Source organism: Vipera ursinii, assembly GCF_947247035.1.
Source record: "Vipera ursinii genome assembly, chromosome: 1".
Taxonomy (NCBI): Eukaryota; Metazoa; Chordata; class Lepidosauria; order Squamata; family Viperidae; genus Vipera; species Vipera ursinii.
In genome coordinates, this window is record NC_139512.1 from 273,936,374 (window position 1) to 273,964,071 (window position 27,698).

At 38.4% G+C, this 27,698-nt stretch overlaps 1 protein-coding gene across 1 annotated transcript in view; it reads left to right on the forward strand.

Moving 5' to 3' along the window:
- The window catches only part of ESR1 (estrogen receptor 1), a gene marked incomplete at both ends in the record, with an annotated part of 169,545 nt that overhangs the window by 80,431 nt on the left and 61,416 nt on the right, over positions 1-27,698 (forward strand). Inside the window, one exon of the mRNA XM_083348730.1 lies at positions 7,821-7,937. Within this exon, the coding sequence (XP_083204856.1) occupies positions 7,821-7,937 (117 nt within the window). The remainder of the gene's footprint in view (positions 1-7,820; positions 7,938-27,698) is intronic.

Here is a 27,698-nt window from a genome sequence, read left to right on the forward strand (position 1 = left end):
TGTTGGACATACTGTCTTCAATCTAAGCTATTTTTCAGGGTGGTCATTATGGCAAAAATCAGACACTGCAGCAGTGTATATACACTGACTTCAGCTGCTAGAGGAATAAGTTAATATTCAGATGAGGATAAGACTGAGATTAAAACAAAGGCATGCATATGCAGAAGACACAATATGAAGATGAGGAGGAGGAGGCTGAATCAATCCACTGCAGGATAAATTCCTCTTCATTTGAAGATTATGGGTTGTAATGTATATGCTAGTTTCTTTCTTAGGTTGAGAAAAGTGAAAAGGATGGACAAGAACCTGTGTCTCCCCATTAGTTTAGCACTTTAATAACCACACCACACTAGCTTTCATTCTATAGCTTTATCTAAATATCTAAATTTTGTATGCATTACTCTTTCTGCTCCCTTATATTGAATTACAGTATAATTATCATTGTTCTCATAAGTTTAACCACCTGAACCACCTTGACTCCGGTGTTGTGGTATTCTTATTGTTTCCTTAAAGATAAAATAATTATATTGTTTCTAGTTTGTACACACTCAGAATGCATCATGTGAGGTGCAGGTTATTATCTAATTTAGGATAATATAAACTACATGTTGGTTCTAAGATACCCATAAGAACTGACATCTATGCTTTTTAAATTATACATTTCTTTGGCAAGATGTCAACATGAGCGTTTATTTGGTATGCATAAAATTGCTTCACTTAAAAAAAGGTTATAGTGAATTTTAGTTAAATCAGTTATAAAGAATCAGAAGCTATGCAAATTATAATTACAGTCGTAGAAGCTGTACAAATTATTATGGTACATTATAATAAATGAGTGGGAGAAAACCAGCTTGATAAAAGGGATTCCACTAAAATATCAATCTGAAGGCAGAATGAGGGAAATCATCAAGCTTTATTCATTCATTTTTGGGGAATAGAAAGTTTTGTGTTTTTTATTTGTCTCATTTTTTTTGCTTTGTTTAGGGTTTAGTTCAGTTAGGCAAAATAACAACATTGCTAATGCTTAGATTGATTATTATTGTTCATTACTTCTATAATTGGTAATGTTTGTGCAAGAAGGAAAGTAATGCTTTCCTTTGATAAGATAAAATTTACTGCAACAACAGTTTACAAGCAACTGTTTAGTTGTTATTAAAACAGCTGTATGATACAATTCTTCCCTTTCAAATAATGTATTTCTAATAAATGTAGTCAGTGTCTCAAAGATTACAACAGTACGTCAGTACGTGAAAAAGAAATGTGTACCACTTTTGCTTATTATCCTTTTTTGACATCTTGAAAAGAAGATAATATGAATGAAAATTGAATTAATAGGAAACTTACACATTGAATGATCAATGTGTTAAGCTTCCTGTTCCTGCTGAAAAATGATTTTGCTGAGTAAAAGAATTCTGATCGAGAAGAAAAAGAAAGTTCAGTTAAAATGGTAGTTCCAATTCAGTGCCAGTTTTTATCATGCTAATTTTATTTTCAGATACACAGTTTGGTATAATGGTTAAGGCACAGGCCAGAAACCAGGAGACTAAGTGTTCTAGTCCTACCTTATACCGGCATCCCGGGATATTCAGAATATTCCATCTCTCTCCATGGGGGGTGAGCTATTACCCCCCCATAGATAGGGCTCGCAACTTGGGAGTCCTCCTAGATTCGCGGCTTACTTTGGATGACCATATAGTGGCTGTGACTAGGGGGGCCTTCGCCTAGGTTTGCCTGGTGCGCCAGTTTCGGCCCTATCTAGACCGGGATGCCCTGTGTACGGTCACTCATGCACTCGTGACCTCTCGTTTGGACTACTGCAATGCTCTCTACATGGGGCTTCCCTTGAGGACCACTCGGAGGCTCCAACTGGTACAGAATGCAGCCGTGAGAGTTGTGTTGGGACTCTCCCGATACTCCCATGTTACACCTCTGCTCCGCGAGCTGCATTGGCTGCCAGTTGTCTTCTGAGTGAGATTCAAGGTTTTGGTAATGGTTTTCAAGGCCCTACATGGCATGGGTCCGGAGTACCTCGGGGATCACCTGCTGCTGGCATCAACTTCCCTCCACCCTGTGCGTTCCCACAGAGAGGGCCTCCTCAGGGTGCCACCGATCAGAGAATGTCATCTGGTGGCCCCCAGGGGGAGGGCCTTCTCTGTGGGCACCCCGGACTTATGGAATCAGTTGCCGGTTGAGCTCCGGATGGCGCCTGACCTTCGCTCCTTCCGACACGATCTGAAGACCTTTTTATTTGAACAAGCCGGCCTGGCCTGATGGGGGATTTGTTGGGGTTTTTATTGTGGTTTTACATTATTATTTATTGTTTTAGCTCGGGCCCTGTATTTAATTCTCTTTTAATTTTTGTACTTTGTATTTTATATGTGCCCTGTTCACCGCCCTGAGTCCTTTGGGAGAAGGGCGGTATACAAATATAATAAACTTAAACTTAAACCTTAGGCACAAAAGCAGCTAGGAGACCTGGAGCAGTCACTCTCAGTCCTAGAAAAGAGGTTGTGGTAAACCATTTTTGAAAAAAACTCCAGTGAATACAGTAGTCCAGGCAGTTGCCAGGAGTCAAAAACTGACTTGAAGGCATGATAATTTTTTTAAAAAATTTCTCAGTCTGCAATTGAAGCCAACTACTACAGAACTATACTGTATAAATAACTTAAATGAACAGAAAATATTTTTCCTGTCATTTCTACTGCACAAAAACTCACTCCTGTTATACAGTATTGGCTAATGAAAGCTTAATTTGTAAACAGTAAATTCCTTCAAATTCATTTTGTACCATTTGAGGAGCTTTTATAAGCAATCATATTATTGTGACTTTTTCCCACTGTGCAAAAGGCATTTCAAAAATTGAGATGTCAACTGTATCATTTGCAGTGTATAAGAAAAGTAATCCACATGTCTGTTTAATTATGTAACTTAATATTCAGCCATATGTGTTTTTGAAAATGTGGATTATCTCAAGGGTGATTGTCGGAAAATGGAAATGGATGATTAATGGTGTTTTGTTTATGCCAATACTCCAGCTGTTGGTTTGATCATATGCCACATACTGAAAGCAATTGTAATCTATCAGATGGGAAGAGTGAGGCAAGATAACGTAACTGTGAGCCAGATATCCAGAGATTGGAATCTCCTATGGCCAAATTGAACCAGCAACATTTAGTGGGCTGAGGAAAAGTTATATATCTGGAAAAGAAATGTTGCCTTTTTATTAATTGTCTGAAATGGGGAAAAAGATAGATGCTGTAAAAATCTTAATGGATCCAAATCAATGACTTACTTTATAAAAATAGTGAACTCAGTGTCAATATGACGACACTTGAACCAGTGGGAATTCAGGCATGGTGAAGAATTCCAAATGGATGATAAATAATAATCAATATTAGTAAAAAAAATCTTGCACATTTGGGAACATATCTACAGTACTGGACATCTCACTGAAAGTAGGCGCACATTTCTGCACTAGTTCGAAAGCAGCTGTAGACTTCTGGACAGCACAATTGACAAAATGTCCAAGAGCTAAGCCAATGCATTAGACATTCACAGTAAAACTTTGGGTTTTCTTCTGCAATGTTTGAAATGCTGAGCTTGTGGATAGTCTGGTTTCCCAATTGATAGGAACTCTTCTTTAATATCCTTGAGTCCTTGGAGAGCAGTGGTGGGATTCAGCCAGTTCGCACCACTTTGGCAGAACTGGTAGCTAATTTTTTGATGCCCAGGCCCAAAATGGACTTTCGGAAGTAGCATCCACACAGAGAACCAGTTGTTCACATATTTGAATCCCACCACTGTTGGAAAGTATGGTGGAATAAAAATATAACAGTAAATAAATACATGAACTCTTGCCTTGCTGCGCCTCCAGAACTGAGAGCAATCATTACTTTCTCTTCCACTGTCTCAACTTCAAAATGCAGTTGGAAAAATGTGAAACTAGCAGCCTGCCATTTGCTCTTCTCCTCTGGGATATAGCTGGAGGAAATAGGGAGAACTCTTATTGATTTCATACTCTCTTATTAGCCCAGTCAACTGTGCACCTTTGCAGAATTGCAAGGTTCTGCAAACAGTTTGAAAAAATTGCAGCTGTACTAAGTGAATATGATTAAAAACAGTGTAAAAAAATGTGGGGAAATGCCAACAAAACTATCCCTTTACTTGCAAAGCCCCCAGTTGCTTTTAAATAAAAAAAGAATGGTTGAATAGGTCTTAAATTTAATTTATAAATAACTATATAATTGGTTGAATGCAATATGTACTTAAAAATGGATGGGGAAGCACTAATAGTTTATTTGCTTTTTTAAAATATGTAACAAGGATTAGGACATTTTTATTACTTTTAGAGCTCAGGGGACAGTTGAATAATGTTGCTGTGCATTCTTTTAAGGTCCCAAGGGGTAACTGGAAGGATTGTTGTTTGGCTGATGGTGTTCATTGCTTCTTCCTAGGTTTTTTAGGTCATCAGGACTGAAGAGAATTGCAGATCTCTTTTATATTGCTTTGGAAGATTTGTGAAGTGAAATTGATGGCAGTCTATCAGATTAATTATTTTTTAATAGTAAATTTCCTGTTAGGAGAAGGTTGACCATATTATAATCTTGACAGACTTGAACATTGGGTGTTATCTAACAAAATGAAATTCAGTGGTGAAAAAAAAGGTTCTACATTTAGGCAAGAAAAACCAAATGCACAGTTACAGCATAGGCGGTACCTTGCTCAATAGTAGTAACTGTGAAAGGATATCGGAGTCCTAGGACCTAGTGGACAATCACTTAAATAGTAGCCAACAGTATGCTGCCACTGCCCAAAAAAGTCAACACAGTGCTAGGCTGCATTAACAGAGGGATAGAATCAAGATCATGTGAAGTGTTAATACCACTTTACAATGCCTTGGAATAGTGCATCCAGTTTTGGTCAACACGATGTAAAAAAAAATGTTGAGACTCTAGAAAGAGTACAGAGAAGAGCAACAAAGATGATTAGGGGACTGGAGTCTAAAACATATAAGAAACGGTTGCTGGAATTGGGTATGTCTAGTTTAACGAAGAGAAGGGTGAGGAGTGACATGATAGCAGTGTTCCAATATCTCAGGGGCTGCCACAAAGAAGAGGGAGTAAGCTATTCTCCAAAGCACCTGAAGGCAAGACAAGAAGCAATGGACAGAAACTAATCAAAGAGAGAAGCAACCTAGAACTAAGGAGAAATTTCCTGACAGTTAGAACAATTAATCAGTGGAACAACTTGCCCCCAGAAGTTGTGAATATTCCCACACTGGAAATTTTTAAGAAGAGATTGGACAACTATTTGTCTGAAATGTTATAGGGTTTCCTGCCTGAGCAGGGGGTTGGACTAGAAGACCTCCAAGGTCCCTTCCAACTATATTATTATTATTATTATTATTATTATTATTATTATTATTATTATTATTATTATTATTATTAATCGCACAGTCAGCCAGATGTTCAGACTGGAGCTGGCATTTTTGTCTACCTATTGAGTCCTTACCAAGGACCTGGGATAGGCAGATGTAGATGTTTGATGGTATTACAGATATCATCCCAGGATGGAAGCAGTTCCTAGTAAGGCCGCCTTTTGCAATTGACTAATAGCAAACTTGTCAATGCCAATGGTGTTCAAGTGGTGCTCCAGTTGTTTTGGGAGTGCACCCAAGGTGCCTATTAGTATTGGTACTACTCTTGCTTGCCTTTGCCACAGTCTTTCTATTTCTATTTGTAGATCTTTGTATTTTGTTATCTTCTCTAGTTCTTTCTCATCTATTCTGCTGTCTCCAGGCACTGCCACATTCACTATCCAGACTTTTTTGTCTTGAAATTTTCAGTCATGCTTAATTACCAAGTCATTAGATTCATAAGCCGCCTTTCCCTCAGCAGTTCTAGGGGGCATAGATAGGCCTTCCTCAATTTATTTTGGATTGAATAATGTAGTGGAACATCAAAACTGTCTCTATTGTTTCATGGTCTTCACTGATGAAATATTAGATTAAAGCAATAAGTGTGCCTATTCTACATTCATTTAGTAATTAAGGATTACAATTTGGTGTCAAATTTTGGAAAGTCTCAGAGAGATACATTGAGTAATTAATGAGAGGCAAGTATTGGGCAAAAACCGTGCCATGAATTTGATATGAAATTTATTTACAGTCACTGGCATTATCTCTTTATGTTACTTCTGGTGAAAAACATATTTTTTTTAATTTTTATAAAATATATTATAAATAATACCTATTAAAAAGGTCTGTAATATTATTTTTGTTTTGAATTTGTATCGGTAATTTCACGTGGTTTCTGAATTATAAAAGAACACCATCAGCCATTATGTGCAGTGATTTTTAAATGATTATGTATTAGTACTCTTTTCTAAGGATTTTTCACCATGGGGAGGGCCATCCATAAGTGGTAAGAGAAAGTCCATGAGGCAATTATGACTATAAAGCTGCACTTTTTTTTTACACAAATGTGTATGTGTGGGGAACCAGTAAGGCTTCAGTTGTGTGGTCTCATATTGACTTTTTTTCCCTACGTACTTTCCCAGATGTATCTCTGAAAGTGGGAAATATACTTTGCTGTACTGTATATGACCAACTATAGGTCAAAACAAAGAATAAAGTATTAAGAAAATGTTAACTTCCGAGATTTTGTTGCTGCTTTATAAATGTTATCAATGAATGTTTCTTTTTCAGGCATAGTAGGGAGTGACATAAATTAACATATTTACATGGAGTTGTTGCTTTCCAGGAAAATTCACATTGTTCGGTACAAGTCAGCCGATGTCCCTGGTATAATCTGATAGCTGCATATTTTAATTTCCATTATATAATAGTAAGAAAAGCTTCAGTCCTTGATCTGATGAGACTCAGGTTCTTTCAAATTCCAGCCATCTTTAACAGCTCAACTGAGTTAAAAAAATTACTGCTGTCAGTAAAATATTTCGTGATGCACTTTATTTAGCCAGTTGAAGAGGGTTTGTTGTTTTTTTAATTGGAATCTAATCTTTACTATTATAAAATGTTCAGGTGAATGCTAGTACATACGTATTTTGGGGGTTCACCATTCATTGTCACAAAAATTGCAGCATGGTAGGTAGACCTGGATAGGAAGTTATGGTCTTATAATCAGAAGAAATAAGTGTAAAACTATGACTTTATTCAGGTCTTCTTGAACTGTTATTTTATCCAGGTCTTCCAAAGGGTAACAATGTGGTAACCATTTATAGCACTGGAAAACAAGCTATTGCAGTCATACTTTCACTTATACCAGTTTACATTGTAAGGTAAAGGTAAAGGTAAAGGTTCCCCCGCACATGCGTGCTAGTCGTTTCCGACTCTAGGGGCCAGTGCTCATCTCCGTTTCATAGCCGAAGAGCCAGCGCTTGTCCGAGGACGTCTCTGTGGTCATGTGGCCGGCATGACTAGACGCCAAAGGCGCACGGAACGCTGTTACCTTCCCACCGTAGTGGTCCCTATTTTTCTACTTGCATTTTTACGTGCTTTCGAACTGCTAGGTTGGCAGAAGCTGGGACAAGTAACAGGCACTCACTCTGCTACGCGGCACTCGGGATTCGACTCACCAAACTGCCGACCTTCCGATCGACAAGCTCAGCGTCCTAACCCACTGAGCCACCGCGTTTACATTGTAGGCATTTAAAAATTGCACATTGAAGGTTTATTCAGTGCTGAATCAACATATTAAAAAAATAATAGCGAATTTCAGGGGAAACTATTTAGCAAATTCTAAACCAGAAGGTGCCATAGGTACACTTAAGATTGATAGCTTTTTTCCCCACTGATTTTATAGGTCACAATGACTACATGTGCCCTGCTACCAACCAGTGTACCATTGACAAGAACAGAAGGAAAAGCTGCCAGGCTTGTAGGCTCCGAAAATGCTATGAAGTTGGAATGATGAAAGGTGGTATGTATGACACTATAAATCTTAAATCTGCATTACAAATATTTTTCATCCTGTGTAATCCCATATATGGCTAACTTTTCAGTAATTAATCCCATTGCATCCTGTAATATTTACCATCAGATTAATTGGTGTTTGGTTATAGTCCAATTAACTTTTATTTTCAGTGCATAATTCCTAGTTTTGAAGTTGTTACACAATCTCACTTTTAAATGAAAGGAATATATAGTTGTGGGTAAGTTAAGAATTTTAGATGCCAAAATACATCCCCCCAAATTGAGTTCAACATACAGGTAGTCTTTGACTTACAACAGTTCATCTAGTGATTGTTTGAAGTTACGACGGCATTGGAAAAAATAACTTATGACCATTGCAGCATCCACATGGTCATGTGATCAAAAGGCATACTCATGACGATTGCAGTGACCCTGAGGTCATGTGATCACCTTTTGCGACCTTCTGTCAAGCAAAGTCCATGGAGAAGCCAGATTCACTTAACAACCATATTACTAACTTAACAGCTATAGTGATTCACTTAACAATTGTAGCAAGAAGTCGTAAAATGGGGTAAACCTCACTTAACAAAACTCATGCTTAGCAACAGAAAGTTTGTGCTCCATTTGATCGTAGGTTGAGGACTACCTATATTTGTGAACATACACAGTAGTGTTTTTAGAAAGGACCAATATATCTTCATGTACATGCCCAAATATAGATAAGCCCACCCTTGAATTTTTAACAAAATACTATGAAAAATACAGGCTGTCTTATTTGTGGGTGGTACATTTGTAATGGTATTTTTGTTAAAATTTGAGGTACAGATTATTCATAGATGGGATTCTATATGAGTATATATTGTAAAGCTTCCCTCCTTTCCCCCCTCCCTCAAAATAAATTCTGGATCTGACTTAATTTATGTTAGGTTTTCTGCCATTCTGTAACATCTTAATACAAAATGTGAATGGGGCTGACGATCGTCATCTTCCTTTAAATGGACAAGTGCTTTTGATTGAATGTTTTTTCAATAACTGCTGTGAAAATGAATATGACTTAAGACCAATTCACATACTTCTTTTAGGTTTTGATGATGAAATGTTGCACGCATGATAAATAGTGATTTCCCTTAACTGAAAATACAATTTCTGTAATGGAAAAATAAACATCTATTGCCTAGATGTAAAATGTCTATTATTAATTCATAGGTTGGTGTTTACAAATAATCATTTAACTGGTGCTTCTTATAAACTTTTGTTAAAAAGAGAAAATATTCCTTAGATCTCATTATCTTTTCTAGTACATTTTCCAGTATTCATTTTAAAGGCTACGTCACATGTCAGCCTATTGGAGAACTAAACTCATCATTTATTTGCATTTGGTTACCGAGGATCATAATCTTAATCTTACCCAAACAGAACAAAATTTAAGCATTGTTACCAAAAGCAGTCTTTTAGAAGTGATTCATTTATTAGTTAATTAATTAAATGTATGTTTTTTAAACAAAATATTACTATTAGTCCATACTGAAGAAGTTTGCAGAGATGAATTATTTTAGAGAAACATCTACATTCACATGTAAGCCAGTGAAAATATTTTAAATTAAAATCATTAGCTATTAATTCACAATGATTGTCTTTAAGGATGGACATTTATTCCCTATTGAAAACACTTCTTTAAAAGTTTATATCTACCCTTTCCCTGTTTTCTGTCATTGTATGATGAGATTATATTGAGTAACAAATAAAACAAGGGAAACAGATGTGTTTTTTCCCCAGAAACACAGATGCATTTATTTTAGTGCATCATCTGAACTGATTCCAAGAATTCTAATTTGGCATTCAATTATTTTATGCTGTAGTGATACAGTATACGTAAACTAGTAAAAGAGAAAAGTGCAGAAAACTATTTGTATTGCTCTGATTGACTCTCTATAATGTTTATGAAATAAATCTTTTGAAATGCAAACGTGTACAGTTGAAGGGCATCATTACACTTATTAATACTTATGTATTTGCAGAACCAGTTAGTTGAAATATTGTAAAAATAAATGTTCCTTCAAAAGACTGTTCATCTTCTGCATACATAGAGTATGCTTGTTATTTAAATGTTCTTCACAGTGAAAATCTATGTCAGCTGTTCACTTTTATATTGTGTAAAGGATATACTAAATGCAGAAGTGATTTTGAAGAGCTGTTTACTCTAAATATGCTACTGGCTAATCAAGTGCATATGCATTTTTTGCTTCCATATTTATAAACTTACTTTTCTTACTTTTCTCTAACCAAGGTCCCTGTGAATGAGATTAAATGAGATTAAGAGATTAAATGTGAATAGGGAAGTAAAGTTTAGAATAGAAGCCTCTGTATCTCTTAAATAAAGGTCACATGTAAAATTAAAACAGATATCTCTGAAGCTAACTTAGTCTCTTCTGAAATAAGGGGAATCTTCTCTCAAGCAGAGCAAATATTGCCTGTCTCTGAATCTTTGGACACAAGGCTTCCTGACTTCATGCATGCCCTGAGTTTCATCTTCTTGTTCAGATAAGGCAATGTCAAAGGATAAAAATAATTAAAAAATAGGATTCCTGTCTTGATCAAAGGTTCAAAGTTATATCGGATCCAGTCCCTGCATCAGAGGTCTTCAAACTTGGCCCTTTTATCACTTCTGGACTTCAATTCCCAGAATTCCTCAGCCAGGCATGCTGGCTGAGGAATTCTGGGAGTTGAAGTCCACAAGTCATAAAAGAGCCAAGTTTGAAGACCCATACTCTGCATCATCACATGAAACTGCGTCTTTAATATCGTATCTTGATCTCTAAGATCCATCACTTCCAAGAGGAGGAACAGAGGGCTGAATGGCAGTGAAACCACAGATTGTAGGGTTGTGCTTGGTGGGAGAGATGGCTAGTTTGGAAGTCAGAATTGTGGTGGGCACCAACGGGTCTGAAGAAGACTACTAACGGGAACTTTGTTCATTCTAAATATCTGTATACTACTTCCTTTAGAAAACTTGAGAACATAACATCCAAAATGGTTCAAACGCAAAGTAAAGCAGCTGATTAGAGCATATTGTATACAATATCCAGAGTAAAATAAACAACAAAATACACAGTAAGACAATAATAAAGGGAAAAAACATCAGTAAAAATAAAAACAAACCCCCACAGCATTAGCAAATTATTAAAATGTCTGGGAGAAAATAAACATATATCTTTACTTGGAACAAAAGAGACCATAAAGATAATCCCAAAGGTACCTCGATTGGCATGGCTTTCCTAAGACAATGGCCTATCTCTCACAAGGCTCCCTCTTGGTAGCTATTTGCTGCACTTTAGCATGTGAGGGTACCTAGTGTAAGGCCTTCTGGAGAGGTTTGTTGTGCACAGGTGGGAGCTTATAGGAAGAGGCATTCCTTCAGCTCTTTTACATACTGTATCCCTTGTCTTGACCAAATCACACTTATACCCTGATATTTTTCAGAAACAGAACTGCTTTTCTTGATTTCTAAGCAAAGACTGATTTTGGAACAAGTATTTATTGAGCAATTTACTATTTTTTTTAATCTTGGTGAGGACGAGGTGTGGCCACTCTTCACATACTGTACATGGTCTAGCAAACTTCTCCCACAGATGTTGAATAAAGGGGGTGCAAAATGGCAACTTGATCATCCTTTGAGATCATGATAAACCACAGTGTTCCTAAGTTTTGTTCTGAACACAAGGCATTGTTCTTCTGTCCTTGGAACAAATCAACTGTATTTAATGTTCTGGATGTCTATAGGGAGCCACATAGATGACCTTGGAGAAACTATTTAGAGATAGTCACAACCTGTGCAAAAATGTGCATCAAGTCTAGGAAGCAGAAAAGAAGAGATTCATGATGACTCCTTGACTCCCTAGGCCAGGGGTAGGCAACTTTGGCTCTTTTATGACTTGTGGACTTCAACTCCCAGAATTCCTGAGCCAGCTATGCTGAGGGGAAAGGGAGTTTCCAAGCTGAGCCATGCTGGCTCAGGAATTCTGGGAGTTGAAGTCCACGAGTCATAAAAGAGCCAAGGTTGCCTACCCCTGCCCTAGGCTCTAATAGGAAGGGAAGAGCTTGCAAGATTCTGAAGCCTAAGTTAATACAGTGTAGTTCTAGTCTTCCTGGGCAGCCAGTTTCCTGATCTGGTCTACCTCAAGGAGTTAATTTTGTTCCAAGTGCTGTGTTTGGTAACTCCCCCTCTCCCCTCCCCCAAAAAAATCTAAGAATAGACAACAGGAACCAGTTTTATTCCTACAACTATTGGCTGAGATTGTACAAAATGATCAGGGAATAGATATGAGAGGAAAGTAATTAAGCACAGGCAGGTGCATTGCTGTTAGGACTTTTCCCTCAGCATGCTAATGATTAGCAAATGTATTATCTTTGGGTTTGGTTACTAATTTCTTTTTATAATTCCTTATTCTTTTTTTTTGTATTTTTGGAGCCGAATGACACAGAACCTGCAGGATAAATAAATAAATGCCCAGAGACACAAGTTGTAGTTCTCAGATCCCAACCATTGATCTGCCTAGGCCAGATAGAGTGTTGCATTTGCATTCAGAGTTTGTCCTGGGTGGGTAATCCAAAGCATTACCACTGCTGAAGACCGTGTAGTTCCCTGCCTCCTCAGTAAATAGCTGTAAAGCCCTTTAGTTTCCTTGCAAAATGGGATTTAGAGTCCATGGGTTATTGTGCGTGTAAAGTGCAGTGTTCTCACCTGAACAGAGATCTTCCAGAGGAGATTCAGGCAGTTTCAAAGCAATGAGAATATGGCTGTTTGCAGTATGTGCATTACACAAATGTTGTTAACATCAGTATGCTTTTCAGATTTCAAATTGTAAATGCAATTCTATAGTATTGGTGGTGTTGGTTTGTTGAGCTTTAATGTATATGCAGTGAGCAACCAGCATTCTATTATGTCTTGTTGATGTTGTATTTCCAAAATAGAGTTTATTCTGTTGGTTTATTGAGCTGGCAAATGATAAAATGTCTTAACTGTTGTCTAAACCTAACCTTCTATGCTGAGGTTGACAGGGTGGGTGGTAAAGAAACAGTCAACAGGGAGTAGAACTCAGCTTCTTTTGTAGCTGTGAAGTAAACATAAATACATAAGCAAAGTGGTTCCTCTCAGTTCCCAATGTTTCCAGTAGCTAGAACATTTGAACATTTGAAAACTCCCCGCCAAATTTTGTCCCAGCAAAAATATTCAAAATTAAATATTCCAATAAAATATTTTGAAGGAGGGTGTCTTGTATACAGTATATGCAAAACAAAATACATTTTCCATGTAGAACTCACACTTATTTCCATATTTATTTATTTATTTATTCAATTTATATACCGCCCTTCTCCCGTAGGACTCAGGGCGGTTCACAAGGTTTTTTAAAAAAACAATACAACAATTACAAAACTTAAAATCAATTAAAAAGATTATATAGACCTTGCGATAAAACCCCAGTTAAAATACAGTTAAAATCCCAATTAATATGCTCAGACCAGGCCAGAGAGCTCAAAGAACCAGGTCTTCAGGTCCCGGCGGAATGAACAAAGGTCAGGGGCAGCTGATTCCAAAGGGCAGGCATACCCACAGAAAAGGCCCTCTCCCTGGGTATTGTCCGCCGGCAGTCTTTTACCAGTGGTACCCTGAGAAGACCCTCCCTGTGGGAGCGCACAGGACGAAGGGAGCTTGATGCCGGCAGCAGATATCCCTCAGATATCCCGGACCCAAGCCATTTAGGGCTTTATAGGTCATCACCAGCACCTTGAATCTCACCCGGAGGGCAACCGGAAGCCAATGCAGTTCGCGGAGTAGAGGTGTTACAAGGGAGTATCGGGAAACCCCCATCACAACCCGCGCGATTGCATTCTGCACCAGCTGAAGCCTCCGGGTGGTCCCCAAGGGCAGCCCCATGTAGAGAGTGTTACAGTAGTCCAATCGGGAGGTCACGAGCGCATGAGTGACTGTGCACAGGGCATCTCAGTCCAGGTAGGGCCGCAATTAGTGCACCAGGCGAACCTGGGCAAAGGCCCCCCTGGTCACGGCTCCTATATGGTCTTCAAAACTGAGCCGTGAATCCAGGAGGATGCCCAAGTTGTGAGCCCTATCGATAGGGGGTAACACCTCACCCCCCATCATTAAAGGTGGAATAGACTGGTTAATCCAAGATGCCAGTATGCACAGCCACTCAGTCTTGGCAGGATTGAGACGAAGCCTGTTTCTCCCCATCCAGACCTGGACTGCCTCTATAGTATTGCGGTGTGTATGAAAATAGGTCATCCATTTATTGCTGAAGGACTTCATCATCATCATCAATCACTACATAAGAGATAGGCAATGAAAGCAAATTCTGCCCTGGGTGGCCTACTCAATCATAATTCTAATCACAGCCTTAGGAGCTTCCTCTATGTTTTATTTCACATGAAGCAGAGAATCAAATGGTTTACCTATCCCAGACATGTCAAACACAAGGCCCGGGGGCCAGACCCGGCCCGTGAAGTGCTTTCATGCGGCCCATGAAGCCATCCTGGAAACAGTGAGGGAATGGCCCCCACTGCCTTGGCCCTGGCCCAGAGACCCTCCTTCTGCCAGAGACCCTCAGATCTGTCCCACTCCTGCCCAGGCCCCCATAGGCACCCTTGATGCGAACGATGTAGAGCTGGCCATGCCCACCCAAGTAGGCCATACACACTCTAGCCATGCCCACCCAGTAGGCCACATCCATCCAGGCCATATCCACCCGGCCCCCTGAGGGCAACCACAATGCTGATGCGGCCCTCAATGAAATTGAGTTTGACACCCCTGACCTATCCCAATGGTTGTTTGGGATATTATTTGGATATAATTCTCTGCAGTCAACTATGTAACCATCTTTTTTTAAAATTTTCTCAGAAAATCTTCTGAGCACTGCTGCAGAACATTGAAGGGAAGTGTGAAATGCCAGCCTTCTGGCAATTTCCACACTGTTCTGCAAGTAGGTACAATAACAGATGCTTGCTTTTACTGGATTACAAGAAAAATGCTATGGAAAGTAACTAACAGCTGATTGGAAATACACCTGAATTTGTATGTTAATGCTTCCTGTGATAGATATGTGGCATAATATTAAACAATTAGAATTGTTTTTAAATTATTCTGAGGATGGCCTGAACTCTTTTTTTTAATTAAATTTATTATTTAAAACATTGGACACGGTACAAACGGACTGACATACCTTCTTGTCTACAGTATTCATATATGTATATATACACATAAAATACACTTAAGATACATATCGATTTTATATAATACAATACTTAGAGCAATCAACCAATCTATAAATTCTAATAGAGACCTTCCTTTTGTTCCCGCCAAAAATAAAACTTATTCCAAATTTTGTAGTAACCTGATTGGTCTTTATTTTTAATTTCCAAAGTTAATTTATCCATTTCTGCGCGTTCCCAAATTTTCCTTATTACCTCGTTTTCTACTGGGATTTCACTCCTTTTCCAATTCTGGGCAAATGACATTCTTGCTGCTGTAATAATATGAATCATCAGATACAACTTGTCTTTGGGGTATTTCTCTTTTGTTATGCCCAATAGGAAAAATTCTGGACTAAACTCAACTTCTTGTCTTAATATTTCTTTTAGCCATGTCCAAATCATTTGCCAAAATCTTTGTGACTTGCTACAGGACCACCACGTATGAAAATAATGTACCTAATTCTTCCGAGCATTTCCAACATTTGGGAGATACTGTCTTATACATTTTGGCTAAACGTGCTGGGGGAAGATGCCATCGGTAGAACATTTTGAATAGGTTTTCTTTGTAAGATGAAGCCAGTGTTATTCTTTTATTTCTGTCCCAGAGCGTTTGCCATGTATCAATAATAATAATAATAATAATAATAATAATAATAATAATAATAATAATAATAATAATAATAATAATAATAATAATTTTATTTATATACCGCCCTTCTCCCGAAGGACTCAGGGCGGTGAACAGGGCAAATATAAAAAATACAAAAATACAAAAGTTAAAAGAAAATTAAACATATGCCCGACTAAAAACAGTAAATACAAATATTAAAAATGACCATAAAACCCAACCCATCCCCCATCAGGCCAGGCCGGCTTGTTCAAATAAGAATGTCTTCAGATCGCGACGGAAAGAGCGAAGGTCGGGCGCCATCCGGAGCTCAACCAGCAGCCGATTCCATAGCTCCGGGGCGCCCACAGAGAAGGACCTCCCCCTGGGGGCCACCAATCGACATTCTCTGATTGGTGGCACCCTGAGGAGGCCCTCTCTGTGGGAACGCACAGGGCGGAGGGAAGTTGATGCCAGCAGCAGGTGCTCCCTAAGGTACTCCGGACCCATGCCATGTAGGGCCTTAAACACCATTACCAGTACCTTGAATCTCACCTGGAAGACAACAATCAAGGTCAATGCCATGTCCCAAATTTTTAGCCCAAGTCAACATAGGGTCCTTCACTTGTTCCTCGAACAACTTATATCCCAGAAGCAAATTATATAATTTCTTTATCTGTTTATTATCTGGGCTGAATAATATTTTGTCCAAGGCCGTTTCCTGGGTGTTTATCCCCCTTTCTTTTTTATCTTTCCCAAATCTCGATTGAATCTGTAAATAGGCCCACCAATCTAGTTTTATTCCTTGTAAATCTAATTCATTTCTAGACTTCAATTCCCCCTCATCATGCATGATATCCTTATATGAAATTATGTTGCCCAAGTCGAATAGATTTGGATAGACAATCGCTTCGAGAGTGGATAGCCAGACTGGTACTTTAGTATAGTTGTGAGTTCTAATTTTGTTCCAAATGCTTGCCTAATCCGATGTTTTTGAAAGTGTGAAAATAATCCTTGTTTCTCAGTCCATAAAAAGGCGTGCCAACCAAATTGTAAATCATGACCTTCTAAAGTCAGTAATCTTCTATTTTTCAGAATTATCCATTCTCTAATCCAATTTAACGCCGCGGCATGGTAATATAACTCCCAGACTGGCAATCCAAAACCCCCGTTTTCCTTTGTATCCTGCAAGTATTTCATTTTAATTCTTGTTTTTTTCCCTTGCCAAATAAAATTTAATGACAGTTTGTTCAGATTTCGGAAAAAATTTGAGTCAAGTTGTATTGGAATATTTTGGAACAAGAACAAGATTTTGGGCAGGACATTCATCTTGATAACCGCAATTCTCCCCAATAATGAAAGGTTCAGGTTTCCCCATCTTTCCAAATCGCCTTTTATTTGTTTCACTGTTTTATCATAGTTATCTTCTTTAAGTGAAGTGCATCTAGCCGTAATATTGATTCCTAAGTATTTTATTTTTTTGACTATTTCTATGTCCATAATTCCAGCCAATTTTTCTTTTTGTTTGTTAGTCATATTTTTAACAATCATCTTAGTCTTATGTCTATTTATTCTCAATCCAGCAACTTCACCATATTTAATTCTTCCAGTAATTTTGGTCCCGTGTGATATGGGTCCTCCATGATAAAGACCAGATCATCCGCAAATGCTTGAAGTTTAAAAGTTTCCTTTTTAATAACTAATCCTTTTATCTGTGGTTCATTTCTAATTATTCTCGTTAGGACTTCTAGTGTCAATATGAACAGCAGTGGAGATAAGGGGCAACCTTGCCGTGTTCCCTTTTGTATTTGAAATTTCCTAGATGTTTCCCCATTAATAATTACTTTTGCTTCCTGGTTGGTATAGATTGCCCTAATTATGTTTATAAATTTTTCACCCATAGCCATAAAATTAAGTTGTTGATATAAAAACGACCATTTTACATTATCAAAAGCCTTCTGGGCATCTAGAAATAGTAACGCCATCTGTTGTCCACTGTGTAGTTCGTAATATTTTAACGTATCCAGTATTACTCTAATATTATGTTTAGTTTGCCTCTTAGCAAGGAAACCATTCTGGTCTACATGTATGAAGTCATTCAGGAATCTTTTAAGTCGTTCAGCTATGATTGTTGTGAATATCTTATAATCCGAATTGAGTAGCGATATAGGTCTATAATTTTGAATTAATGTTTGGTCAGTATTATCTTTTGGGATAAGAACTATATTTGCCTCAGACCATGATTTAGGCGTTCTTGCATCTTCTAATACCACATTGAACACCTCCAGTAAGGGTTGTGCTAAAATATTTTGTTATTACTTATAAATTTCTATCGGAAGACCGTCAGGACCCGATGCTTTATTGTTTTTTGTTCATTAATGGCCATTATCACCTCGGACAACCTAATTTCTTCGTTCAACATATTTCTGATTTCCTCTGTAACCTTAGGTAATTTGGCTTTTTAGAAACAATCCTCCACTTTCTCCATGTTTACCTGACTATCATCTTTGTATAATTGCTCATAAAATTCCTGGGCTATAGTTTTTTCTCCTCTTCCTGATAGTGTATTCTCCCTTTGTCATCACATAGTTTACTAATCCAACTTTTCTCCTTTTGTTTTTTCAATTTATATGCAAGCCATCGGCCCGGTTTGTTTGCATTTTCAAAACAGTTCTGTTTTATGCCTCTCATCTGTTGTGCTAGTTTCTCTTTATCTAGAATATTAAGTTTATGTTTAATTAAATCCATAGATTGTCTGACATTCTTTTTTTGTGGTTCTTGTTGGAGTATTGTTTCTAATCTTTTATATTACCCTTCTAACCTTTTCTTTTGTTGTTTTTTCCCCTTTTTCTTATTTATCATATATGCCATTGCTACCCCTCTCATTATCGCCTTGGCTGTGTCAATTATTTTGTACAGCTTTATTTTCCTTAAAGAAGAGATCTAATTCTCTCTCCATCTTTGACTTGAAATCATCTTCTTTTAAAATTGATCTTTGTAAGGTCCATCTAGGTATTTTTTTTTAGCCTTTCCAGCTAAATTTCATAGGGTTATGGTCTGCCCAGGTACCTGTCTCAATACACACCTCTTCAACTTCGGAATTAATTTCTTTTGACATCCATACCATATCAATTCTAGACCATGAATTATGTTGATTAGAGTAATATGTATATTGTCTTGCCTTGTGGTTTCTTTTCCTCCATACATCCTGAATGTTTAAGTCTCTAGCCAAATTAAAAAAGGATCTCGGTAATGTTCTTCTTTTCCTTTTCCTAATCATCTTGCCCATATAGTCCAAACTGATATCTAAAATAGCATTAAAGTCTCCTAGCAAACAAATCTCATCATGATCTATACTACATATCTTATTATGTAGTGTTTTAAAGAACTGTTCTTGATTTCGATTCAGGGCATATATCTCTACCATCATCACCTTCCTATAATTTATTTCAACCTCAACTATCAATATTCTACCCTCTTTGTCATTATAGATTTGTTTGGCTGCCAATTTCTGATTCACATATAGTGCCACCCCTCTCTGTTTCTTTTGTCAGTCTAATGAAACGAATAGATTCTCTAGTTTTGGTTGGGCTAGCAAATGTTTTTGTTGTTCCTTTATATGCACTTCCTGGACTGCAACGATATCTAGTTGTTGACTAATGAGCTTATTAAAAAATTTCCGCCTTTTCATTGGTGAATTTAATCCGTTGATATTTAAAGACAAAATTCTACACTCTTCTCCCTTTATTTTTACTTATTTCTAGATTTTGTAGATCTCGTTGTCTGGGGCACTCTCGCATCTTTATCTCTAGCTCCATGTGACTCTGTAGACTCTCCAGGTTTATTCCTTCTATCCTCTACTCCTAAAGCTTTCCCTTCCATAGCTATCCATCTTGTGTCTCTTTCTCTTACCTCCCTTCCGTCTTGATCTTCTACTTCTACTTCATCTTGGTTGTTAAAGTGGAGTTTATAGAAATCTTCTGTCTTCTCTATTGAATCCAATCTGTACCTTCTATCCTGCCATGTAACTAAAATACCTTCTGGAGTTAGCCATCTAAAGTTCACATTGTCACTAATCAATTTCGATGTTAAAAATTGATAGCCACGTCTCAAATCCCTCATCCTTCTAGGTATCTGTTTAAGGATAGTTATTTGTTGTCCTCGAAATTCTAATGGCTCCTCTCTTGATCTATGTAGAAGTTCATCCCGGATCGATTTTTTTAACCAGTCTTACATGTACTTCTTTAGGGAGGTTGTGTCTCCTCGCATAATTAGTTTGAACCCTGTATGTTTCGTCAATTTCTGCCAACATTTCCTCCTTCCCTAAACCAAGTGCCTTTGCCATTAATTCTGCCATAATATCCAGCAGATCTTCCCCTCTTTTTTCTTGAACATTTTGGAAATGTAAGTAGTGAGCAGCCTTTTCCGCTTCCAGGAAAATAACTGTTGTCTCTAGTTCCTTATTTGCCTGAAGTAGTGTTTCATTTAAATCCTCTACTTTCTTCTCCTCTTTTTCCATTCTAGCTTCCATATCCTGTAACCTTTGTTCATTTTTAATTATTTGTTGTTGAATCCCTTCAAATTTATCATCTATCGCTTGAATTTTCCCCTTAAGTTCACCAGTGTCACTTCTTATTTGACCTATCTCTTTCTTCATCTCCTCATGGTCATTGCCTCATGCATATTTTGTAAGAGAGCATGTAAATCTTTAAAAGAATTTGAATTTGATCTTTCCCTTTGCAACATGTCCTCTATGGACTTCTGACTAGAAGGGCTTGAAGACATCCCTTGCCCCTGTGTTGTCGCCTTCTTACCTGAGCTAGTCTTAGTTAGATTCGGAATGCTTGTCATATTTAACCAGATTGCTTAATCACAAACGCGCTTTACAAATATTTAGTTCCTTTTAACCTTATATAAACCTTTAACTATATAACAAATGGTTATATATAACAATTACAGCCAGATATTTATTACCAACTAAACAAATTATATAATATATTTATCTAGATATGTTCAAAATCACATTCCTATTTAATTTCCGGCTCCAAGATTAGCACCTTTTATGTCTTTCTCAGCCACCAAAGACCAGTAGATGTCCCACTATCCAGACTTCAGTTCCTAAATTGCTATGTCACTTACTCCATCTTAAGTCCGTTAACCACCTGTGGCATGTAGAGCAAAGTTTCAAAAGTTCAAAATTTACCAAGACAGTCCAAACAATTCACTTTCCTTCAATTCATAATCCACGCCCGGTTTTTCAAAGGCTCAGTCTCCGAGACTCCAAAGTTTATCTTTGCCCTGTTGCTTTTCTGTCGTTTCGTCTGTTTTCACAGCTAGTTTACAGTTTACAGCAGTTTTCACAGCTAGTTTACAGTCTATTAACTTCCTGGCTTCCTCTTCTTGTCACTCTCGCCTAACGCCTTCTCTCAGCGCTTCTCTCGCCGCTCGTTCCCTCTCCGTAAGGCACCCACTTCAAGCCAGTGCCTCTTTCCCAAGTGCTTCCTAATATTTTCAGATATAAATATTTGGATATACTTTCCATCAGCTCCGTTCTACCGTTGTACCGCTAAGTCAGTGCTAGCTCCGTCCCTCTGTCAGGTCTTCTTGTCGGCCATTACTGGCCTCCTTCTCCCCAGTTTGCTCGCATCAGGTTTTTTCCGGATCTCTGACACGAGCCGCCGCACATGTAGGTTCTCCAGGACGCCTGCAACTTCAGCTGTCCCTACAGGACCTCCTAGGACTCTGAAAAGCCCTTGCAAACACTGGGTGAGAAGTTGTGTGTGATGGAGAAATCCGTTCACACAGCCACCCGCTCTGACAGCTGGCTCCGCCCCCCGCCTGAACTCTTATATTCTGCTGGTATTAAGACTTTATGTAGCATCCTTCTTTATTTTGAACGTATTTGTGATTTAACATTTATCCTAGCATTTTCATGCCAATATAGTTATCTGTCAACTCAAGCATGGATGAACAGCACTATAACATGGTTGAAGAAAAAAAAATCTCTTAATGTTTTTCAGTACATACAGGTTTATAATAAATTACTTCCATATGACTATAAAAAGTTTAGGATAGGAAATGTTGGTACATTTAGGGAAATCATTTTAGTTGAGTCCCTAAGATTGTTCCATCCATGTATTCTTGCCATTTTAAGTAAGGTTAGATGACTTATATGTTTTACAATGAGGTGAACAACTTTTTTCCACAGCTTCGCTTTTGTATATTTACACCCAGCCTCAAACACACACAACTTTCAAGGGCTGCTGGAGGTGTGACAGCTGATATAAGATTAGAAGAGACTGAATTTTCAAGCCTTCCTTGTATTTTTGTATGATAAATTTTGTTTGGCTTATTTCTTCAGGAAATCTGGTATAAGTATATCTATTCTATAATGTAAATAGTTAAAATAAGACAAAAGAAAATCACATTGCTAAAACTTTGTTGTGCAAATTTGGAGGGCTCTTGAGCCTACATGCAGCCCCATAACCTGTAAGTTACAAATCCTTGATTAGGAAACGTAGGCAAGGACTCTAAAGATCATTCCCTTCTAATATTGTGTGCAGTTCTTATTTGGAGGACTTACAGTGTCATTACCTATTAGCTGTAAATGAGATCCACAGAAATAATACATGTTTGTGAGAAAATCTTTTCAGGGGAAAGTAATTGATCGTCTCACTGTTCCCAGAAATAAGAAGAGTAGATAGACTTAATAAAAAGCCATCCTTCTGTTCGTCTGCAACATTTTACAAACCTAGACTGGATAGTACTGTCTACAGATTGTTCTGGGTTACAACAGCAACTGGGTCTGGAATTTCAGTTCTAAACAATGCAGTCCTAAAGCACAATGTCACGTGACTGCATCTTCTAGAGACGGCAACCACAGCAGTCCTAGTTGCTTAATAACCCCAGGACAATGTGGGTTATTACAGGTGAAACTTGAAAAATTAGAACATCGTGCAAAAGTTCATTTATTTCAGTAATGCAACTTAAAAGGGGAAACTAATATATGAGATAGACTCATTCCATGCAAAGCAACAGAGTTCAAGCCGTGATTTGTCATAATTGTGATGATTATGGCGTACAGCTCATGAAAACCGCAAATCCACAATCTCAGAAAATTAGAATATTACATGCAATCAATAAAACAAGGAGTGTACATAGAACAATATTGGACCTCTGAAAAGTATAAGCATGCATATGTACTCAGTACTTGGTTTGGGCCCCTTTTGTAGCAATTACTGCCTCAATGCGGCGTGGCACGGAAGCTATCAGCCTGTGGCACTGCTGAGGTGTTATGGAAGACCAGGATGCTTCAATAGCGGCCTTCAGCTCTTCTGCATTGTTCGGTCTCATGTCTCTCATCTTTCTCTTGGCAATGCCCCATAGATTCTCTATGGGGTTCAGGTCAGGCGAGTTTGCTGGCCAATCAAGCACAGTAATCCCACAGTCATTGAACCAGGTTTTGGTGCTTTTGGCAGTGTGGGCAGGTGCCAAGTCCTGCTGGAAAATGAAGTCAGCATCCCCATAAAGCTCATCTGTGGAAGGAAGCATGAAGTGCTCTAAAATCTCCTGGTAGACGGCTGTGTTGACCCTGGACTTAATGAAGCACAGTGGACCAACACCAGCAGATGACATGGCTCCCCAAATCAACACAGACTGTGGAAACTTCACACTGGACTTCAAGCATCTTGCAGTGTGTGCCTCTCCATTCTTCGTCCAGACTCTGAGTCCTTGGTTTCCAAATGAGATGCAAAAGTTGCTCTCATCAGAAAAGAGGACTTTGGACCACTGAGCAACAGACCAGGTCTGTTTTTCTTTAGCCCAGGTAAGACGCTTCTGACGTTGTTTGTTGTTCAGGAGCGGCTTGACAAGAGAAATACGACATTTGAAGCCCATGTCAAGGATCCGTCTGTGTGTGGTGGCTCTTGATGCACTGACTCCAGCCTCAGTCCACTCCTTGTGAAAGTCCCCAACACTTTTGAATGGCCTTTTCCTGACAATCCTCTCCAGGCTGCGGTCATCCCTGCTGCTTGTGCACCTTTTTCTTTCACACTTTTCCCTTCCACATAACTTTCTGTTAATGTGCTTTGATACAGCACTTTGGGAACATCCAACTTCTTTTGCAATTACCTTTTGAGGCTTTCCCTCCTTATGGAGGGTGTCAGTGATGGTTTTCTGCACAACTGTCAGGTCAGCAGTCTTCCCCATGATAGTGATTCCTCCTGAACCAGACTGAGAGACCATTTAAAGGCTCAGGAACCCTTTGCAGGTGTTATGGCTTAATTAGCTGATTAGAGTGGAACAGTTTGAGCCTAGAATATTGCACCTTTTCACAATATTCTAATTTTCTGAGATTGTGGATTTGCGGTTTTCATGAGCTGTACGCCATAATCATCACAATTATGACAAATCACGGCTTGAACTATCTTGCTTTGCATGTAATGAGTCTATCTCATATACTAGTTTCCCCTTTTAAGTTGCATTACTGAAATAAATGAACTTTTGCACGATATTCTAATTTTTCGAGTTTCACCTGTAAGTGTGAAGAGGTAGGAATCCCAGCCTAGCAAGGTGAAAGCTACAAGCAGGATGGGAAGGCACTCTGGAGCACAAGTGGGTGCACGGGGTCTGTGAGGGGTAGGGGCTGTTGCAGGCACATGTTACAGAGCACAGGGCATGTGAAAAAGCAGTGAGGGTGACTTCTGACTTCCTGCTGCCTTCCCCTTTAATTTTGCTTGTAGGAATCTGGCAGGGAACAGATTCATATAATCTCAGCTCACTGTGACACTCTAATTGTGACCCAAGTGCTAAGTGGCTGTGTTTCAATCACATGACACAGGGAAAGTGTAATACATGGAACTCTGAGGGTTGGTTGTAAGTCTTCCTCGTTCAGTGTCACTGGAACTTTGAACAGTGGCTGAACAAGTAGGCATAATCCAAGGACTATCTGGATCCAAGTGATCATTTGTGGAAGATGGCAAATTAAGATGGTGGACTCTACGTAGTACATTTATACAGAGGCATGTGAACAAAGGACCACAGTAGACAAATCAGATTTTCTTTTTTTTTATTAAAAAGTTTTAGAGTACATTTTATCTTTAACAATCCCCCCCTCCCCCCACCCCAACCTAACCCTCCCTATCCCTCCCCCCATTCCCCCCTCCCCCACCCGACTTCCCAGAGCTAAGTACAAGCTAAGTACAAGATTTAGATGTTTAGATTTATTGTCATTCTTTTCCTGTGGGCACAATGTTACACATTAAAAATAAAATTTAGTTGCTTCCTCTCAAAGTGTACATATACATAACACATTTAAAATGTACTATATACCAGAGCTTTTCAACCTTTTCACCCATTGTACCACTTTTAGGATATGGCAACCACCAGTCACCTAGCAAAGTGTCAAAAACTTGGTGACCAAAAAAAAAAAGAAAAGAAAAAAAGTGATGAAGTACAGGTAGTCTTGAACTTACAACAGTTCGCTTAGTGACTGTTCGAAGTTACAATGGCACTAAAAAAAATGCCCCCCAAGCCACAGCCGAGCAAGACACCTGCCTGGCTACCTGGTGGCACTCTTCCTTCTGTCTGAGTTTTCACTGTTGTGAGCATTTCTGTTGAGGCTTGGCAATGGGGGTGGTGTGGTGGGTGTTCGGTTTTTATTCCCCCCATCTGCTGGGTGGTTGCAGCAGGTTTTAGTCACTTCACATGACCCTGGGACACTGTGACTGTCATAAATATGAATCAGTTGCCAAGCATCTGAATGTAAATCACAGGACCCTGGAGATGCTGCAACATTCCAGCTGATCGGCGCTTCTTCTGGGCTCAAAAGTGCCAAGATCAGTGCTGAACTCCAGCTGGAGCCTGGTGCTGATCCTGGCACTTCCACTGAGCCCTGACAGCTCTGCAGCTCCAGCCATCTCTCGCTCAGTCTTGTGCGATGCTGCCACTGGTTTAGCTCATTCCCCTACCCCGCTACCACTTTTTTAGGATGGTCGCGTAACACCTGCCAGGTGCCAATGTACCACAGGTGGTACCCATACCACTGGTTGAAAAGCCCTGCTATATACAACATACTGTATAGACCTACATCCTTACATATAAGATAATAGATAAAAGAAAAATTTCTTAATTTAGATAACATGATTTGAGAGCAGGCAATGTATTTAAGGTGCAAAGTAAATGGAACAAATCAGAGAGTGTAAACAATCCCAGAAGTACTGAGTTACAAAAAGAAAATGCCAAACACAATACAGTATCTGTATAAAGTTCTCTTCAATAGCAAAAGTTGTTTTGATATTTTATAAAATAGAAATAAATAGATGCTGCACTAAGTGATATTTTAAGTAGTAGTACAACAGGAATAGTAGCTTGAGGAAATGCTTTTCTGAAAAAAACAAATATCCCACAATGTCTCCTAAAGAACATACCATCTAGAGCACAAATACACTCAGAGCAGAAAACAGCAAGGTTTGGATCAATACAAAAGCAGCTGGGACAAAATAAAAAATCACCTGGGATGATTGAAAATGGGGGGGGGGAAGAAATGATTTATAAACTTTAAAATATTTTCTAAAATGTTGACAGGTAATGCCAGCTAGTTGTAGATCTAATTAATGGCTAATTCTTTTTTTTAGAATGAGAAATGCATTTGATAATAGTTGGGTTCTTTTTCAGACATAATTAGCCTCATTTATATGATATATACCTGATATAACAAAGGAAATAGATTGCTCCTTTTGATCCTGAGTATTTTATGTTCTGAAAGATTCTCACCCCTCCTACATTAGTCCATTTTCAACTCAGACAAGTGTCTGCAAAGCTATTGTGTAATTACTCATTTACCATACTTTATGAATAATCTTCAGTTTGAAGTTGCCACCTTTTTCAATTCGTACACACATTGTGAAACCAACTTTTGACTCTTATAAGATGTATATAAGTATCAACTAATATTTGTTGCCTGCTTGATGCGTTTTAACACATCTTTCAAAATTTTTGCTCTTTATTCAGAGATACGTGTAAACAAATAATGCATGGACCAGTCTAGCGAATTACCACTATCTATGTAATTTAAAGGGTTAGGCATACATAGTTTTATCTGGTTTGATGGGCAGCCGAGAAGGTTGCTAATTATTTTCTGAGGAGATTAGTCTATTCTGTTTGAAGGAAGCAGGGAAATTAGTGTTAGTGTATTATACTATACTAACTCTCTGTGTGCTTGTACTAGAATGAGGGAATCACATTTGAGGCTGAATCCTATATTTATCATATTGTTGGAAATAACTGGCTGATTAGTTAGTGGCTCCTTCCTTCTATGATGTAACAATTAAATGTCAGTTCCTGGAAGAATCAAATGGATGGTCATGGGATAAGTAGAGAAACAATGGTAATAGGAAATTTGGAGAAGGCACTTAATATTTATCTATATTTGAATTCCCTTTAATAACGTATACTAGTATTGTACCAAGATTGTGAAAACAGCCATATTGCAAATGTTATTAGGTCCAGCAATTATACTGACTTACGCTAAAGCAGCAAAAAAAGTAACTACATAAAGTCAACAGTTTTGCAAAGTTTTTCTTCTAGAGTAGCAGAACTAGAATAAAGCATGTATAAATAACAATTTTTAAAAATAAAATTGAAAGCTTCCTTCCTCCCTCCCTCCCTCCCTCCCTTCCTTCCTTCCTTCCTTCCTTCCTTCCTTCCTTCCTTCCTTCCTTCCTTCCTTCCTTCCTTCCTTCCTTCCTTCCTTTTAAAATAACATGGTCTGAAAGCTCAGGGATAGAATAGACTAGAAGTGACTCATTCAGCATAACAGTTGCCTCTTAAGTTTTAGGGATCTGTTCTTGTCTACTGCTGAGTTTCTATCCTTTTTTATTATATCAGGAACTCATG